The 20,080-nt window shown below is 41.4% G+C and overlaps 1 protein-coding gene across 3 annotated transcripts in view; it reads left to right on the top strand.

The window, feature by feature from the left end:
- Positions 1-253: 253 nt before the first annotated feature.
- Positions 254-20,080, top strand: part of PPP2R2B (protein phosphatase 2 regulatory subunit Bbeta) — a 509,042-nt gene continuing 489,215 nt past the window's right edge. The window contains exons 1-2 of one of the 3 annotated variants that reach the window (XM_061423894.1): positions 254-375; positions 496-573. In XM_061423894.1, the coding sequence (XP_061279878.1) occupies positions 366-375; positions 496-573 (88 nt within the window). In that variant the 5' untranslated portion in view covers positions 254-365. Of the gene's footprint in view, positions 376-495; positions 574-20,080 lie in introns of those variants that run through there. The other 2 variants (XM_061423888.1, XM_061423890.1) reach the window with 2 other exon arrangements.

The raw sequence follows: 20,080 nt of genomic DNA, 5'->3' as shown, positions 1-20,080 counted from the left end.
CCCCTTACTGGCCATTCAGCCATGCAAGCTGTGAGACCAGTTAAAAAAAAAAAAAAAAAAGTTGCCTTTCTTTTCCTCTCTCCCCTCTGACAAACTGCCTCTTTCTCCCTCCACCATCAGGGGGGAAACAATGGCCAGCCTTAGCGTTCCCATGAAAAGGGGCAGTCACCCAGGGTGTGGCCGCAGGCCGGCTGTAACTGCTCCAGGACACTGCCAGGGGCCGAGAAGGGACAGCTCGGGTTGCTCCAGCTCAGACTGGTCCTGGCACAGTCAGATGGAGGAGCCTGAGCTGTGATTTGCTGCAGGACGCCATACTTGCAGACCGGGCATCCTTCTAGGAACCACGAGGTTCTCCTCTCCCCAAGATGATACCTGGTGTGCAAGTCTTCTTTTAGAAGTGCATAGATTACACTCTGTGTTTCTTTCCTTGTTGTTCTCTTCAGGACAACTGGGGGCCCTCACCTAACCCCAAGTGTTTCCTTGTGTTGCTTTCAGGACTTGGGGCACTCACCCAGGACACACTATGGTGCTTCAGCCAGCTGAAAGGCACTGTGGAGATTGGAGCCACAGAAGGTAAGAGAACGCTCCGGCTCCCCCTTTTCCTTGCCTCCTTGGGGTTTGAGTTGGTTCCAGATCTGAAATGTTCATCTCTGTGTCCATGAATGTAAGTCCCCACACATCCCAGAATAGCATTCTGAGCTAGAAATGGATTTAATCATCTCTTTCTACCCCACCTCCTTTTTTTTTCTGTTGAAGCTTATTTTATTCCCACTAATGAGACAGTGCTGAAACAAACTTTCAGTGAAATTGGTTGGCAGAGAGACAGGCTAAACCAGGCAAGTCTTGTTTCAGGATGGGCTGTTAGTTCTATAGGATAATCAAAGCAAACATTCCAGAGTGGTCAGAGGTTCATCTCATCCTTCCTTTCCACGTTGAAGATGACTTGCCACTGTACCTGAAACACATGGGAAGAAAGAGGAATTCAAATCTGACTTGAATACAAACTGTGGGTACATTGATTCCCAATTTCAGCGTATAATTTCCTTTCTGGCTCTCAGGAGATTATCCTATTCCAGGTTCTTTACCTGGGATAATGCATTCCTTTTCCTCCTCCTGAAGAACTTCCATTTAATTCTCTTCACTTTCCTCCCTTATAAGCCTGAGCTAGCTTGGAGACCTTTAAGACTTTTCCATAAGATGTCTGTGTTTCAAAACAGTTTAGTAATAGACAATTGGAAGGAACTAGAATGGCACTTCTGGGTGTTTTAAATCAAGGTTTACCTGTCATGGCAGAAGGCAGTAAGGGTTGCCTGAAGCAGACAATACTGCATGGATGGTAGGTACAGATACCAGGTGTGGTATAAGACAGGTCTAAAACTAGTATCAATGAGTGAGGATGTGAATAGTTGACAGAGTTGAACCTGAATATGGAAACTAACATGCATAAAAGCATGGAAACTTTCGGGTCATTCTATAGCATTTTAATTCTGAGTAAAAAATTGGTTAAATAAAAATTATTTTGAGTAATTTGGAGGATGTATTTTATCTGCAATCTTTCTGTAATTCATTTCTAGAAGCACAACATAATTAATGGCAGATATCTTAAAACCAAGCAATTTATGAGTAAAGAGTAAGAAAAAGCACTCTAAGATAAATTTATGACTAAATCTATAGAATTATACTTTTCTATAGCATTTGCTATTTTTCCAATGCACAATCAAATGAAGCTTTACAAACAATTCTTACAAAGCCCTTATGAAGTAGACAGAGCAGGTTTTAGTAGGCCAGTTTATGTTCACTAATCAAAAATATTTGTGTCTTCTATATAGCAGCACTGACCTAAGCGCTAGGTGAAAAGGGAAGGGAAAAAATGCCTTATTCCCTAACCTTATGAATCTTAAGAAAACTGAAGTTCAAGTTAATCAGTTGTTTTAAATCTTAGTTTTGATTCCAAATCACATGTGCTTTTTAAATAAGAGAAACTTCCAGGTCTTGGAGATACGACTTAGGGGTTAGATGACCAGGGTGATGCAATGTATTTTAATGAGCTTATATGTAGTATTACTCTAATAAGTGCTTAAAACAAATGAATAAGAATGTAGGTATAGTATTTGCACAGTACTTTGCACTTTGTGAGTACTCAATATTTGTAAGCAATTATTACAAATATTATAATTAGATCATCATTCTAATTTTTCCTTTTTTTTTTTTTTTTTGCTAAGTCGCTTCAGTCATGTCCGACTCTGAGTGACCCCATAAACGGCAGCCCACCAGGCTACCCTGTCCCTGGGACTCTCCAGGCAAGAACATTGGAGTGGGTTGTCATTTCCTTCTCCAATGCATGAAAGTGAAAAGTGAAAGGGAAGTCGCTCAGTCATGTCCGACTCTTAGCGACCCCATGGACTGCAGCCTACCAGGCTCCTCCATCCATGGGATTTTCCAGGCAAGAGTACTGGAGTGGGGTGCCATTCTAATTTTAACCCTCACCAAAACCTTATAAGTGGTAGATGTTTTTATTCCCACTTAACTTATAAAGATATTCAGTTCAGTTCAGTCACTAAGTCATGTCTGACTCTTTGCGACCCCATGAATTGCAGCATGCCAGACCTCCCTGTCCATCACCAATTCCCAGAGTTCACTCAAACTCATGTCCATGATGCCATCCAGCCATCTCATCCTCTGTTGTCCCCTTCTTCTGCCCCCAGTCCCTCCCAGCACCAGGGTCTTTTCCAATGAGTCAACTCTTCGCATGATGTGGCCAAAGTATTGAAGTTTCAGCTTCAGCATCAGTCCTTCCAATGAATACCCAGGACTGATCTCCTTTAGGTTGGACTGGTTGGATCTCCTTGCAATCCAAGGGACTCTCAAGAGTCTTTTCCAACACCACAGTTCAAAAGCATCAATTCTTTGGCACTTAGCTTTCTTCACAGTCCCACTCTCACATCCATACATAACCACTGGTAAAACCATAGCCTTGACTAGACGGACCTTTGCTGGCATAGTAATGTCTCTGCTTTTGAATATGCTATCTAGGTTAGTCATAACTTTCCTTCCAAGGAGTAAGCGTCTTTTAATTTCATGGCTGCAATCACCATCTGTTGTGATTTTGGAGCCCAGAAAAATAAAGTCTGACACTGTTTCCCCTGTTTCCCCATCTATTTGCCATGAAGTGATGGGACCAGATGCCATGATCTTCGTTTTCTGAATATTGAGCTTTAAGCCAACTTTTTCACTCTCCTCTTTCACTTTCATCAAAAGGCTTTTTAGTTCCTCTTCACTTTCTTCCATAAGGGTGGTGTCATCTGCATATCTGAGGTTATTGATATATCTCCCAGCAATCTTGATTCCAGCTTGTGCTTCCTCCAGCCCAGTGTTTCTCATGATGTACTCTGCATATAAGTTAAATAAGCAGGGTGACAATATACAGCCTTGACATACTTCTTTGCCTGTTTGGAACCAGTCTGTTGTTCCATGTCCAGTTCTAACTGTTGCTTCCTGACCTGCCTATAGGTTTCTCAAGAGGCAGGTCAGGTGGTCTGGTATTCCCATCTCTTTCAGAATTTTCCACAGTTTATTGTGATTCACACAGTCAAAGGCTTTGGCATAGTCAATAAAGCAGAAATAGATGTTTTTCTGGAACTCTCTTGCTTTTTCCATGATCCAGTAGATGTTGGCAATTTGATCTCTGGTTCCTTTACCTTTTCTAAAACCAGCTTGAACATCTGGAAGTTCACAGTTCATGTACTGCTGAAGCCTGGCTTGGAGAATTTTGAGCATTACTTTACTAGCGTGTAAGATGAGTGCAATTGTGCAGTAGTTTGAGCATTCTTTGGCATTGCCTTTCTTTGGGATATTAAAGCTAAACAAATAAATAATGAATAATGTTTTTGCCAAAGGCTCCCTAGCTAATCAACAGGTGAGCTGGGTTTCAATGCAGTCTGCTGCTGCTAAGTCACTTCAGTCGTGTCCGACTCTGTGCGACCCCATGGATGGCAGCCCATCAGGCTCCCCGTCCATGGCAAGAACACTAGAGTGGGTTGACATTTCCTTCTCCAATGCATGAAAGTGAAAAGTGAAAGTTAAGTCACTCAGTCATGTCTGACTCTTAGCGACCCCATGGACTGCAGCCTACCAGCCTTCTCCATCCATGGGATCTTCCAGGCAAGAGTACTGGAGTTGGGATGCCATTGCCTTCTCCATCAACGCAGTCTAGAGAAGCCTAAACCCAGCTCTTTAAACATTGTTGTGAACACAGAGAATGTCACATAATAGGTTGGAATAAGGCACAGGAATTGGCATTTTTCACATATGCCCTTATAATCATCATGGCAGGTGAACAGAAGATGGGTTTAAATATCTGCTGCTCTTAAGTAAGTATTGTAGCTCACTTGAACTAACTGTTAATTGAGTCATAGAGTCAGAGTCAGAATGACAATCACTCTTAACTTTTGCTTAAAAAAAAAATCACTCTAAAGTGGTGGAAAAATGGAGAATTGCTCTTTAAGAGGAGAATCAGATTGGACCCTAACATGTCCAACTAATACTACCTCAATGGCAGTTGAATAGTTGTTGAGTGAATTAATGAGTGACCTTCAAGTAATAAAAATTAAGGTTCTTAAAAATTAGGTTTTTTACAATTGGACTGCTCTATCCAAGTTGGTTTTCTGCACCGTTCAAAGTCAATAAAAATTATTCAGCTTTTTTATTTTTGCTTAATGAATTTCCTTTTTTAAAAAACTGAGGTATCATTGACTTAGAATATTGTATTAGTTTAAGGTGTACTTAAACTAATCACAGAAAGTGATTCAGTGTTATATACTTTTCTTCAGATTATGTTTCCATTATAGGTTGTTACAAGATATTGAATATAATAGGTTGTTACGAGATATTGAATATAATGTACTATACAGTAAATCTGTGTTGTTTATCTATTTTATGAATGCTAGTTTGTATCTATTTTGTACATAGATTCATTTGTATAATTTTTAGATTCCACATATAAATAATATCATATATTTCCCTCCCACTTTACTTATTTCTATGAATGACTTTTCTGTTCCATTTTTACTGCTTTCTAGCTGGTAATCTTGGCCGAGTCACTTTATGTTCCTGTGCTTAAGTTCCCTTGTCTGCAAAATGAAGATAATAATATAGGTATCAATTAGGATGGTGTGAGGGCTAGGTGACTATGAAATCTAGGTTGTTATAAGGTGCTCAATCACATTACCTGCTATTACTGTATTATAAAGGCAGGGCTGAGACTAGGTGAACTGACAAAAATACAGATAAATATTTTAATTCAATATTTTTTAGAAACCAAAATTACTGAGAAGAATCCATGATGAACAAAATATCAAAATGTTTAATAAAGAAAGGATCAGTATTACTAATTCATTTTTCCAAGATCAATATGGCTCAGCTTGGCACTGTTACTGCTGATTTAATTAAATGTATATCATGAGTATCAACTAGTAGGCTAGATTTTTTTCACATTCCAAATTATTTAGTAGGATATTAGATTATTGATACTTTGGCCACCTGATGCAAAGAACCAACTCATTGGAAAAGACCCTGATGCTGGGAAAGATTGAAGGTGGAAGGAGAAGGGGATGACAGAGGATGAGATGGTTGGATGGCATCACCAACTAGAGGGACAGAAGTTTGAGTAGGCTCTGGGAGTTGGTGATGGACAAGGAAGCCTGGCGTGCTGCAGTCCATGGGGTCACAAAGAAATGGACATGACTGAGTGACTGAACTGAACTATAAATCCAACAATAAATTTAGTGAGCACTCATTAGACCTATTGGAGAAGGTGATGGCAACCCACTCCAGTACTCTTGCCTGGAAAATCCCATGGACGGAGGAGCCTGGTAGGCTGCAGTCCATGGGGTCGCTACAAGTCAGACACGACTGAGCAGCTTCACTTTCACTTTTCACTTTCATGCATTGGAGAAGGAAATGGCAACCCATTCCAGTGTTCTTGCCTGGAGAATCCCAGGGATGGGGGAGCCTGGTGGGCTGCCGTCTATGGAGTAGAACAGAGTCGGACACGACTGAAGCAACTCAGCAGCAGCAGCATTAGACCTAAGGCACTACCCCAGAAAGTGAAAGTGTTATAAAGATAAATATAGTCCAAGCTTTCAATGAATGCACCATTTAAGGGGAAACAGGCATTGGTACAGGAGAATAAGGTGTTACATCAACAAATATGATAAGGGCAAGGTGAGCTAAAGACAAAGTTCTTCGACTAAAGACTAAAGTGCTTTGAATACAAGAGACTGAAATCTCTTATATTTGAGGTTACTATTGAAATAGTTCTTATCAGAATTCTGATGAGAGGTAATGTGGCTTTATTAGCAGGGAAAAGTTGTAGATGATGAGAAAGGAAGAGACTCAGTATATATTCTGGGGTAAGAAAGTGGACTTTAAGGGAGAGGTAATGTAGGGAATTAAGAGAGCTCCCACTATGGAGAACAGTGTGGAGATTCCTTTAAAAACTGGAAATAGAACTGCCTTATGATCCAGCAATCCCACTGCTGGGCATACACACTGAGGAAACCAGAAGGGAAAGAGACACGTGTACCCCAATGTTCATCGCAGCACTGTTTATAATAGCCAGGACATGGAAGCAACCTAGATGTCCATCAGCAGATGAATGGATAAGAAAGCTGTGGTACATATACACAATGGAGTATTACTCAGCCATTAAAAAGAATACATTTGAATCAGTTCTAATGAGGTGGATGAAACTGGAGCCTATTATACAGAGTGAAGTAAGCCAGAAGGAAAAACATAAATACAGTATACTAACGCATATATATGGAATTTCGAAAGATGGTAACAATAACCCAGTGTACGAGACAGCAAAAGAGACACTGATGTATAGAACAGTCTTATGGACTCTGTGGGAGAGGGAGAGGGTGGGAAGATTTGGGAGAATGACATTGAAACATGTAAAATATCATGTAAGAAACGAGTTGCCAGTCCAGGTTCGATGCACGATACTGGATGCTTGGGGCTAGTGCACTGGGACGACCCAGAGGGATGGTATGGGGAGGGAGGAGGGAGGAGGGTTCAGGATGGGGAACACATGTATACCTGTGGTGGATTCATTTCGATATTTGGCAAAACTAATACAATTATGTAAAGTTTAAAAATAAAATAAAATTAAAAAAAAAAAAGAGAGAGAGCTCCCAGGTTTTGGCCTTGAGCAATTGGATGGGTTTGTGGGCACAAGTTATTGAGACTGTGAGAAATGTGGAAATGAAGCATGTTTGGGGGTTCCCACCCCTCTCTAATGTTCATGCATCTGTGAAATAAACTAGCAACAGGCAGATCAACAGAAGAAAACACAAACAGATGCATGAACTTTGACTATGTGCATGGAGGCAACCCAGGTAAAAAAGTGAATACTAAAAAAGCAGTGAGAGTTTACCTACCATCTTATTGCCTTATCATACTGTTCATGGGGTTCTCGTGGCAAGAATACTGGAGTGGTTTGCCATTCCCTCCTCCAGTGGACCACGTTTTGTCAAAATGTGACTCCTATGACCCATCATGGGTAGCCCTGTACGGCGTGGCTTATAGCTTCATTGAGTTTGCAAGCCCCTTCGCCACATCAGATCCATGAAGGATCATGGTTTATATACCATCTTAATAGTGAAGGGCAGAGGAGCCTGGCATACTGCACTCCATGGGGTCGCAAAGAGTCAGACACAACTTAGCGATTGAACAACAAATACCGTCTTTATTAACAGGGGAAGGGGAAAGGATGTAGGCCTCTTAGAGGAGAATGAATAATCTTTAGGAAAGATGAATGATTTCTTAGAAGAAAAGATGGAAGAGATGAGAGTTTATGACAAAGTTTCTGTGCAGTGGTGTCCCCTAATCTTTTCTCCTGTAATAAGTCCATCTGTGATAAGTCAATCTTCCCTGGTTGACAAGATTCCCAGGAAGGGGACTTATAACATGACCATGAGTTCCTTTTGGAGAATCTGTCTTAAGGTAGATAAAGAGAATTCAGAGAAAGTCTCTTCCTACATGTGCTATTTTTCAAATGACTTCAGCTCAAAATAATCAGTAATCAATATATCAGAGTAGCATGCTTTGAGGTTGCATGTCCTAAACTCCTTTCTGGAGAGATATCAAGAGCTTCCTTTTGAGCATAAGTGTGAAATGGTTGTAAGACACTCAGGGGTAGATACTAAGAAGGAAATTGTATGTGAATGTGGCTCTTTGGAGAGAGAATGGGAGATGGAGCTGGGAGGCAGGGTGGCATCAGCAACTAGATGGTATTTGGAACCACTGAGCTGGAGGATACCACGTATGTCATACAGATCATTTGACATGCTGTCACCCAACAACTTGTCTGTGGCCTGAAGCTTTCCCTCTTGCTGGTGGTTGTTGTCTGAGTGTTGCTCACTTACTTTAGTTCTTGGAAGATTCAGAGTTTCTGATTCCCCACGTGCAAGTCTTGTGTGTGACTTGCCTAGGATGCACATTTCATATGTTAATAATACCTGATTTCATCTCATGCAGTTTTATACTACATTATCCTAGGAACACTTTACATGCTGGAAGTTGGCTACACTGGACATGAGACAATTTCTTGAGATTTTGTGTATGAGTCTGTGCGTGAGAAGTCAGGAATATCTGGTGGGATTTCTTGTTTTTTTTCTTAGCTGTCATATATAACCATTTTCTTTCTGCCACTACAATTCTAGAATTCTTTTTATTTGTTCCTCATTCTACAGTTCTTTAACACCTGTCAGCATAGGTCATTTCATCTTATTCACAAGAAATAAACGTGGTGTTCTGATTTTGTGCATGGCAATAACCTCCTTTCCTGCCCCTTCCAAAAAAGACAGTCGTAGCAGAAAGGATGAGGCAGTCTATTGATTCAGTTGCCTTCAGTTCAGTTCAGTTCAGTTGCTCAATCGTGTCTGACTCTTTGAGACCCCATGAACCACAGCATGCCAGGCCTCCCTGTCCATCACCAACTCCTGGAATTTACCCAAATTCATGTCCATTGAGTCGGTGATACTATCCAACCATCTCATCTTCTGTTGTTCCCTTCGCCTCCTGCCCTCAATCTTTCCCAGCATCAGGGTCTTTTCAAATGAGTCAGCTCTTTGCATCAGGTGGCCAAAGTATTGGAGATTCACGTTCAACATTAGTCCTTCCAGTGAAAAACCCAGGACTGATTTCCTTTAGGATGGACTGGTTGGATCTCCTTGCAGTCCAAGGGACTCTCAAGAGTCTTCTCCAACACCACAGTTCAAAAGCATCAATTTTTCGGTGCTCAGCTTTCTTTATAGTCCAACTCTCACATCCATACATGACTACTGGAAAAACCACAGCCTTGACTAGATGGACCTATGTTGGCAAAGTAATGTCTCTGCTTTTTAATATGCTGTCTAGGCTGGCCATAACTTTCCTTCCAAGGAGTAAGCATCTTTTAATTTTATGGCTTCAGTCACCATCTATAGTGATTTTGGAGCCCAGAAAAATAAAGTCAGCCACTGTTTCCACTGTTTCCCCATCTATTTGCCATGAAGTGACAGGACCGGATGCCATGATCTTAGTTTTCTGAATGTTGAGCTTTAAGCCAACTTTTTCACTCTCCTCTTTCACTTTCATCAAGAGGCTTTTTAGTTCCTCTTCACTTTCTGCCATAAGGGTGGTGTCATCTGCATATCTGAGGTTATTGATATTTCTCCCGGCAATCTTGATTCCAGCTTGTGCTTCCTCCAGCCCAGCGTTTCTCATGATGTACTCTGCATATAAGTTAAATAAGCAGGGTGACAATATACAGCCTTGACATACTCCTTTGCCTGTTTGGAACCAGTCTGTTGTTCCATGTCCAGTTCTAACTGTTGCTTCCTGACCTGCCTATAGGTTTCTCAAGAGGCAGGTCAGGTGGTCTGGTATTCCCATCTCTTTCAGAATTTTCCACAGTTTATTGTGATCCACACAGTCAAAGGCTTTGGCATAGTCAATAAAGCAGAAATAGTTTTTTTTTTCTGAACTCTCTTGCTTTTTTGATGATCCAGCAGATGTTGGCAATTTGATCTCTGGTTCCTTTGCCTTTCCTAAAACCAGTTTGAACATCTGAAAGTTCATGGTACACATATTGCTGAAGCCTGGCTTGGAGAATTTTGAGCATTATTTTACTAGCGTGTTAGTTGCCTATTGAGAGAAAAATATCAATTTGGCTACCGATGTATGCAATATACTCTAAACTAAAAATTGATGATAATGAGGACTTTTCTAGCAAACAGGACTCCTCTACCTAGAACATCAGCAAGAATGTCAAGAAAAGAATCTTTTCTTTGATGTTTGAGAAATGTGGGGATCATAGGAATGATTTTTCAGGTTCCCTTCAGTCATCATGACTCTCTGCTGTCACCCAGAAAGAAAAAGACTGATTGGGTTATCTCAAAGCAGTGTAAAGACTGTGACCCTCTTGTTTTATGGAAAGAAGTCTGTGATTGACAGATAACCTTTCTAAATGTTTATGCCACATAAACAGCACAGGGTGATCGTTACGTTATCCCACAGATCTTAGCCTAAATGATATAAAATAGAGCCTTTCTGGCCTCGTTCCTCCCACTTCTGGATGTAGGGTGCAGTGGCACCTGTGATAAAAAACCCCTGCTTTGGGGAAGGAGAACTCTTGTTTTTGGACAGGCGCTTTCTGGTTCAACAACCTCAAGCCACCAATATAGGGTTATGAATCAAGCTGTAATTTGAAGTCAGTTATCTTTAACTTTAGGCTGGGTGAAACTACCCAGTTAGTGACCTTAGGTCACTGAATGATTTTCAAACATTATTGTGCATATGAATCACTTGACGTGCATGTGTGCTTGCATGCTCAGTCACGTCTGACTCTGCGAGCCCACGGACTGTAGCCCACCAGGCTCCTCTGTGCATGGGATTCTTCAGGCAAGAATTCTGGAGTGGATTGCCATTTCCTCCTCCCAAGGATCTTGACCCAGGGTTCGAACTCGCATCTCCTGCATCGCCAGGCAGATTCTTTACCACTGAGCCACATGGGAAGCCCATGTAAATCACCTGAGAACGGTGTTAAAATGCATATTTTAAGGCCTTACCCTTACCGATTCTGGTTCAGAATGTCTGAGATGACATTAAAAACCTTGCAAATTTCACAGGCATCCCAAATAACTTTACCATAGGTCCTTTCTGGTGGCTCAGATGGTAAAGAATCTGCTTGCAATGCAGGAGACACAGGTTCAATCCCTGCATCAAGGAAGATCCTCTGGAGAAGGGAATGGCTGCCCACTCCAGTATTCTTGACTGAGAAATCCCATGGACAGAGGAGCCTGGTGGGCTACAGTTCATGGGGTTGCAGAGTCAGACACAACTGAGTGACTAACACTAAATTATACAAGAGACACACTGAGAAATTCTATTTGTTCTTTCCTGACATCAGGGGGCTATTGTGAGAGCAGAGCAGATAGCATATGTGAGTGTATTTTGAATGCTTTTTAAAGGAAGTCAGAGTGCCAATAAATACAAGGTTACTGTGCAGCCCAGTTCTCTGCCTCAGGCACTGAAGGAAGTAAGAACCTCTTCTCTGTGAGTCAAAAGGAAGCCCGGAATCTCCTCTCTGCATCCAGTCATCTACAAAGACATTTCCTACACAACTGTACTTTGTACTGGGCTCCAATCTGCTGGAAGCAAAATTGGTCTGATAGTGAACAAGTTGACATGAGATGAAAGCATTTTTCTCCACTCTGATGGAGGATGTCTTGTTGCAAGAGAGCTGTGGGTTTGCCATGCTCTGAGGGTGCCTTGGTGAGAAATGGACTCGCAGGAAGCTTGCAAGGCTCTGTGGGGGAAGGGAAGCAGATCCTGTGCACAGCACTGAGGTCAGACATCGTGTTGTCTCTGTAAGCATTAGGTAATGAAACCTTTCTGAGCCAAGAAAGAGAAAAATCTCCATGGCTGTCCATTTCACCCCTGCCCAGATGTCAGTCACTTTGAACGTGTTTCCTCAGCAAATATTTATGGAGAACCCACTAATGTCTTCTCCAACACCACAGTTCAAAAACATCAATTCTTCAACACTCAGCTTTCTTTGCAGTCCAACTCTCACATCCATACATGACCACTGGAAAAACCACAGCTTTGACTAGATGGACCTTCGTTGGCAAAGTAATGTCTCTGGTTTTTAACATGCTGCCTAGGTTGGTCATAATTTTTCTTCCAAGGAACAAGCATTTTTTAATTTCATGGCTGCAGTCACCATCTGCAGTGATTTTGGAGCCCCCCAAAATAAAGTCTGTCACTGTTTCCCCATCTATTTGCCATGAAGTGATGTGACCAGATGCCATGATCTCAGTTTTCTGAATGTTGAGTTTTAAGCCAACTTTCTCACTTTCTTCTTTCACTTTCATCAAGAGGCTCTTTAGTTCTTCTCTTTCTGCCATAAGGGTGATGTTGGAGAAGACTCTTGAGAGTCCCTTGGACTGCAGGGAAATCCAGTCAGTCCATCCTAAAGGAAATCAGTCCTGAATATTCATTGGAAGGACTGATGTTGAAGCTGAAACTCCAACACTTTGGCCACCTGATGTGAAGAACCGACCCATTTGAAAAGACCCTGATGCTGGGAAAGATTGAAGGTGGGAGGAGAAGGGGATGACAGAGGATGAGATGGTTGGATGGCATCACAGACTCAATGGACATGAGTTTGAGTAACTTCCAGGAGTTGATGATGGACAGGGAGGTCTGGCGTGCTGCAGTCCATGGAGTTGCAAAGAGTCGGGCATGACTGAGTGACTGAAATGAACTGAACACCATGTGCTGGGTACCAACTGGGGGAACAAGACACCATTGCTCCCTTCCTGTGAGCCATTTACACCTACTGAGGGATAGCAAAAGTAGTTGTCAATTGCAACCCGGGTGAGTGTGTAATGAACTAGAGAAATAGTAAGCCGCCTAGCTCAACCTACGGTGGAGTGGCAGAGGGTGGCAAGGGAGGGTTGCTATGGTAACTGCCAGCCAATCTTAGATCAAAGAAAGGAATAGGAATTAGCCAGCCTTTTTAAACACATAGACCCAAGTTTTATTTAAGTTTTAACTAAGGGGCTTTCCTAGTGGCTCAGACAGTAAAGGATCTGCCTGCAATGCAGGAGACCCAGGTTCAATCCCTGGGTCAGGAAGATCACCTGGAGAAGTGAATGGCTACCCATTCCAGTGTTCTTTCCTGGAGAATTCCATTGTCAGAGGATCCTGGATAGCTACAGTGCATGGAGTCTCAGCCCATTCCTTACCCCCAATCCCTGAAGCTTTGTTAACAAGATCTTGAAAAGTATTGCACAATACTTGGCCACAGTAGAGTAATAACAATGATAGTTCTATTTAATCAGACTTCACTGGGCCAGGTTCTATAATAACTTTTAATACACTACCTCATTTAATTTTTGCCATAACAGTAAGATACAAGGCAACTTAATCTTGTTTTAGAGTGAAGGAAATTGAGACTCTGAAAATTTAATGATCTGGAGCTTCCCTGGTGGCTAAGTGGTAAAGAATCCATGTGCCAAGGCTGGAGACGCAGATTCGATCCCTGGGTCAGGAAGATTCCTTGGAGAAGGAAATGGCAACCCACTCCAGTATTCTTGCCTGAAAATCACATGGACAGAGGAGGCTGGTGGGCTACAGTCCATAGGGTTGCAAAGAGTTCGAGTTGGGCACAACTTAGCAACTAAACAACGACAACAAAAAGTTTAATAACCTACTCCAGTAGCACACCTTTCTGACCTCAGAGTTTGTGCTCTTAACCATGGTGATAGTGCCTCCCTGGAAAATAGCCTGGTACCAAGAAGGGGCTCAGTGACTACCTAATGAACAGGGCCTTCAGCAAATAATAAATCTCAACAAAGCAAAAAATATATATATATTCATGGTTACCATTAATACAACACTAATGAATGTTTAGAGGAGAATGAAATAGCTCATTTGAAACACTCATCATTTATATGCATAGCACTTTTCTGCTTTTAACATGTATGAGTTATTTATTTCTTAAAACCCCTGTGGGAGATAACTAGAGTAGGTTTTATAATCTCACATTACAGAGATAAAAGAGATAGTATAGATATTATTGATAGTCGATAGATTATTCCTCATAGAGATGAAAAGATTAAGACAGATAGAAATAAATTTTAAACTGCCCATGGTCTCATAGAGACCAGAAAGCAAACTTTTGAATCCCATATGAGTGATTTTTCCTCTGCTCAATATAGATTGAGCAATATAGATTGCCCAGTATACTCAATATAGATTGATAGCAGCTTTGGGGTTGGGAGCACTGTGTTCTAAGTGCTAACTGTGAATTTAAAACATGGTTGACAGTCTTGAGAATTCAGGGCACTGGTCACATGGCAGCTCAAAGGAAATTCTTCCCTCAAGATGCTTTTCCCTGCAACAGGAAACTTCATCTCAGAACTTACGGAACAGTGAAAGAGTTATTACCTCCTCTTTAGTTTCAATATACCTACTCAGTACCTTCTGAGTTGTAGGCATTCTAGGCCTTGGAGATTCAGTAGCAGAAGGGATAGACAATGGGTAAAGTAAGTGGAATATAAGCTGTAAAGTTATAAGGGCAATTGTGGAAAGTAAAACAACGGAGGGTCTAGGGATGTGGGTGTTCACTTTTAAATAGGATGATCAAGAAGTCATGCAAAAGGTAACATTTTGGCAATGAGATGAAGAAGGTGAGAGAACAAGTCATGAGGATGTCTGCAGAAGCAAGATCCAGACAGAGGTAATGGTCAGTATAAATGCCCTGGGGGAAAAACTTGTCTGGTATGTTCAAGAACTAGACATGAGGCTTTGTTGTTGTTCAGTCATTCAGTCGTGTCCAACTCTTTGTGACCCCATGGACAGTAGCACGCCAGGCTTCCCTGTCCTTCACCATCTCCCGGAGTTTGCTCAAACTAATATCCATTGAGTATCCATTGATGCTATCCAACCATCTCATCCTCTTTCGCCCTCTTCTCATCCTGCTTTCTCTCTTTCCCAGCATCAGGGTCTTTTCCAATGAATCAGTTCTTTGCATCAGGTAGCCAAAGTATTGGAGTTTCAGCTTCAGCATCAGTCCTTCCAATGAATATTCAGGGTTGATTTCCCTTAAGATGGACTGGTTGGATCGCCTTGCAGTCCCAGGAACTCTCAAGAGTCTTCTCCAGCCACCAAAAGTCGAAAGCATCAATTCTTCAGAGTTTAGACTTTATGGTCCAACTCTCACATTTGTACATGACTACTGGAAAAACCATAGCTTTGACTCCATGGATCTTTGTCAGCAAAGTGATATCTCTGCTTCTTTAATATTCTGTATATGTTGGTCATAACTTTTCTTCCAAGGAACAAGCATCTTTTAATTTCATGGCTGCAGTCACCATTGGCAGTGATTTTGGAGTCCAAGAAAATAAACCCTGACACTGTTTCCATTTTTTTCCCCATCTGTTTGCATTAAGTGATGGGACCAGATGCCATGATCTTAGGTTTCTGAATGTTGAGTGTTAAGCCAGCTTTTTCAGTCTCCTCTTTCACTTTCATTAAGAGGCTTTTTAGTTCCTCTTCACTTTCTTCTATAAGGGTGGTGTCATCTGCATATCTGAGGTTATTTATATTTCTCCTAGCAATCTTGATTCCAGCTTGTGCTTCCTCCAGCCCAAGAATTTCACATGATGTACTCTGCATATAAGTTAAATAAGCAGAGTGACAATATACAGCCTTGATGTACTGCTTTCCCAATTTGGAACCAGTTTGTTGTTCCATGTCCAGTTCTAGCTGTTGCTTCTTGACTTGCATACAGATTTCTCAAAAGGCAGGTCAGCTGGTCTGGTATTCCCATATCTTGAAGAATTTTCCACAATGTGTTGTGATCCACATAGTCAAAGTGTTTAGAGTAGTGGGGCTGGAGTTGAGTGACCAAAGGGAGAAGTTGTGGGAGGTGGAGACAGAGCTAAGGAAAAGCAGGTGCAAGTAGGGGCCTTAGAGACCACTTTAAAGACCTGAACTTCTGCTTGAATGAGACAGAGAACTACTAGTCACAAAATCATCATTTAAATAGCAGGTCAATAATAAATGGCAAGGTGCCAAGGTCAGAAGCAAGAACACATTTGAGCTTAGGTCAGTGTCATAAGTCAGTTTTTCACAAAATAAGCCCTGAGTCAGGTGTCCCCCAGAGTTGATTAATTCCTTGGCTGGAGTACAGCATGCAGGACTCAGATGCTCTCCATCTCCCTGCTTTGCTGCCCTTGGAATGTCAGCTTTGTCCCAAGACAACTGTAGTCGTTCAGACACAACAAATTCTGGTGTAAAGACATTGTTGTGGTTTTTTTTTTTTTTTTTTTTTAATTCTTTTGCAGTGTTCCTAACAATTTCTTATGATGACCCTCTGGCCTTAGTCTGAGTCATATACCCACTTCTAAACCAACAATAACAAGGAAAATGGGATTAGCCTAGCTGCCCTATGCAGATCAGGCTTGCACAGGAACTTGAAACAGCATGATTATCTCCAAGTAGAATATACTATGATAAAATCTGGGCTTTCCAGCAGGAACCATGTCAACTACAGGAAGCAGAAGCAGACCAATTCTATTGCTGAATGCATGCTAAGTCACTTCAGTCGTGTCTGACTCTGCAATGCCATGGACTATAGCCGGTAAGAATCCTCTGTCTATGGGATTCTCCAGGCAAGAATACTGGATTGGGTTGCCATGCCCTCCTCCAGGGGATCTTCCTGACCCAGGGATCAAACCTGTGTCTCTTATGGCTCCTGCATTGACAGGCGGGTTCTTTACTACCAGTGTCACCACTGGGCAAAGGGTAGAAGTTCATCGGCTAGTTCTTTGTAGAATATTCAGTTCAGTTCAGTCGCTCAGTCATGTCCCACTCTTTGCGACCCCATGGATTGCAGCACACCAGGCCTCCCTGTCCATCACCAACTCCTGGAGTTTAGACACTTTGGGCTTCAGTAAATCCAAAGGCCAAGCTTCCATGGGCTGACTTCCTTAAAGCTGGTATCTGGATGTACGAGACGATAACTTGCCTTTTGTTTTCTTCTTGTGTTACTAATTAAGCAGGCTCAGCATCATGCCAGCTTATTCCCTGTGTTATTTGTCAATGGAATTTAAAAGCTGATAATAAATAATTAAGCACATGGACACTGTGGTGTGGTACCTGGTTTTGTGCTCAAGGTTTCAAGGAAGCATTATGGCTTTTTCTTCAGTGTTTATTTTTGACTTATTAGGTAGAGTTTCTTTTAAAAAAAAAAAAAAGAAGAATAGTGAAGGTACCTTTATAATAGTATGATTAGGGGGTAAGAATATTGAATTTCACTCAGCTACTTGTTTGGTACATATTGGGTACTAGCTGTTGAAAATAGAGCAGTACTTGAAATAACCAAGGTCTTTTGTGTTATGGAGCTTTCATTGTAGTGAGTGAGAAAGACAACAAATAAAGCAAGCTTTTGGAAGCCCAAGGTAATTTCAGATGGTGACAAGCTATAAAGAATATAAACCGTGATACTGGGGTTGTGGTTGCATGAGGTGATGGGGAACACTACCTCACGTGGTTGTTCTGTGAGGCTTTTTTTAAAGAGATGAGACCCAAATAATGAGCAGAAGCCAGGTTCAAAAGATGTGTTGGACTACTATTTTGACCCAGGGAACAGTAACTGCAAAGGTCCCAAGGCAGAAGCAAATTTAGCATGACCAGAAGGAAGACCAGAATGATGGGAGTGGTGGGTAGGGGAAGGACGAGGTCATGAAGGAAGCAGCAGCAGGTTCAGGCGAGGCCTTGAAATCCATGGCGACTACTTTGTGTCCTTTTCTGGATATTACAGCCATTGGAGGCTTTTAAGTATGGGAGTACCCTGATGTTTTCAGAACTAGTAATAACATGGAGATTTGGTCATTTGACCTTCCAACAAAGCCTAGGCCATTTCACCCCAATGGAGAACTTCAGTAATGTAACTTTCCCTAAAGTTGTATTGAGAAAGTTAAATCTCATCTCTAAACGCAGACTTCTTTGTCACATGCTTGTTCTGTTTTGCATTCAACCCAGAGGTCTCCATACTCACCTCTCAGACTTCAATGTTGCCTGTGATCTGGAGCTCACTGTGGTCTCCTTGCCGAGGACCACAGTAGGAACTAGTAAAATTTAATTTTAGTCAGTGCCTAGAATTTGACTTTCAAGGCATTGTTGAGATCACTTTAATTGGGGAGTCCACAGAACTAAGGCGTCCTTTGTTTATATATAGCTCAGGGAATGGAGGGATCTATTTTTTTTTCAATTTTACTCTTTACCATGCTGGGCATTTCCGAACTTTTGTCAGCTCTTTCTTTAAGAATCATGATTACTTGTTTTTCAGGAGTGATTCTTCTGATCACGATTTAAAACAGCCTTTCCCCACATTATGGCAGAAGTCAGTTCTTGATGTGAGCCTACTCTACACCATTCATCAAATATATCAGGCAATTTCAGTGATGACAGTTCTATGCAAACAGTATTCAAGCAGTAATGATTTCCAAATATTGATACCAAGTGCCCATTTTCTAAGGAAAATGGATGATAATTTTCTACAATTTATCATTCACACATGCGTGAGAATTTACATTCTTCCTTTTTATTAGTCTATGATTGATGTAAAGTGCAGCTTCTCATGGTATGTACCTGAGAGAGAATGTATTTCAATAAGTAATTTACAACTTGCTAAAGATAAGCTGTCTTTACAAAATATTTTTATTTAATAGCACCTTAAACCAATTCATGAAGCTAAAACTGAAAAAGTAATTCACAAACTCTATCTTCCCCATGCAAATAAAGAAAAAACAAATAGCAACAGCAAAATACCAATCAGTTTTAACTTTTTAAACATTCAGTTCAGTTCAGTTGCTCAGTCGTGTCCGACTCTTTGTGACTCCATGGACTGACTGCAACTCACCAGCTCAGACTCATGTCCATCGAGTCGGTGATGCCATCCAACCATCTCATCCTCTGTCATCCCTTTTCCTAGGGCCTTCAATCTTTCCCAGCATCAGGGTCTTTTCAAATGAGTCAGCTCTTTACATCAGGTGGCCAAAGTATTGGAGTTTCAGCTTTAGCATCAGTCTTTCTGATGAATATCCAGGACTGATTTCCTTTAGGATTGACTGATTTAATCTTGCAGTCCAAGGGACTCTTAAGAGTCTTCTCCAACACCACAGTTCAAAAGCATCAATTCTTCAGCACTCAGCTTTCTTTATAATCCAACTCTTATATCCATACATGGCTACTGGAAAAACCACAGCTTTGACTAGATGGACCTTTGTTGACGAAGTAATGTCTCTGCTTTTTAATATGCTGCCTAGGTTGGTCATAACTTTTCTTCCAAGGAGCAAGCACCTTTTACTTTCATGGCTGCAGTCACCATCTGCAGTGATTTTGGAGCCCAAAAAAATAAAGTCTCTCACCATTTCCATTGTTTCCCCATCTATTTGCCATAAAGCAATGGGATGCCATAATCTTAGTTTTCTGAATGTTGAGTTTTAAGTCAACTTTTTCACTCTTCTCTTTCACTTTCATCAAGAGGCTCTGTAGTTCTTCACTTTCTGCCATAGGGTGATGTCATCTGCATATCTGAAGTTATTTATATTTGTCCCGGCAGTCTTGATTCCAGCTTGTGCTTCATCTAGCCTGGCATTTCATATGATGTACTCTGCATATAAGTTAAATAAGCAGGGTGACAGTATACAGCCTTGATGTACTGCTTTCCCGATTTGGAACCAGTCTGTTGTTCCATGTCTGGTTCTAACTGTTGCTTCGTGACCTGCATACAGATTTCTCAAGAGGCAGGTCACGTAGTCTGGTATGTCCATCTCTTTCAGAATTTTCCACAGTTTATTGTGATCCACACAGTCAAAGGCTCTGGCATAGTCAATAAAGCAGAAGTAGATGTTTTTTGGGAATTTTCTTGCTTTTTTGATGATCCAATGGATGTTGGCAATTTGATCTCTGGTTCCTCTGCCTTTTCTAAATCCACCTTGAACATCTGGAAGTTCATAGT

This window comes from Bos javanicus, chromosome 7 (assembly GCF_032452875.1).
Source record: "Bos javanicus breed banteng chromosome 7, ARS-OSU_banteng_1.0, whole genome shotgun sequence".
Taxonomy (NCBI): Eukaryota; Metazoa; Chordata; class Mammalia; order Artiodactyla; family Bovidae; genus Bos; species Bos javanicus.
Note: the sequence above shows the minus strand (reverse complement) of the source record. Positions and strands in the feature narration are given on the sequence as shown.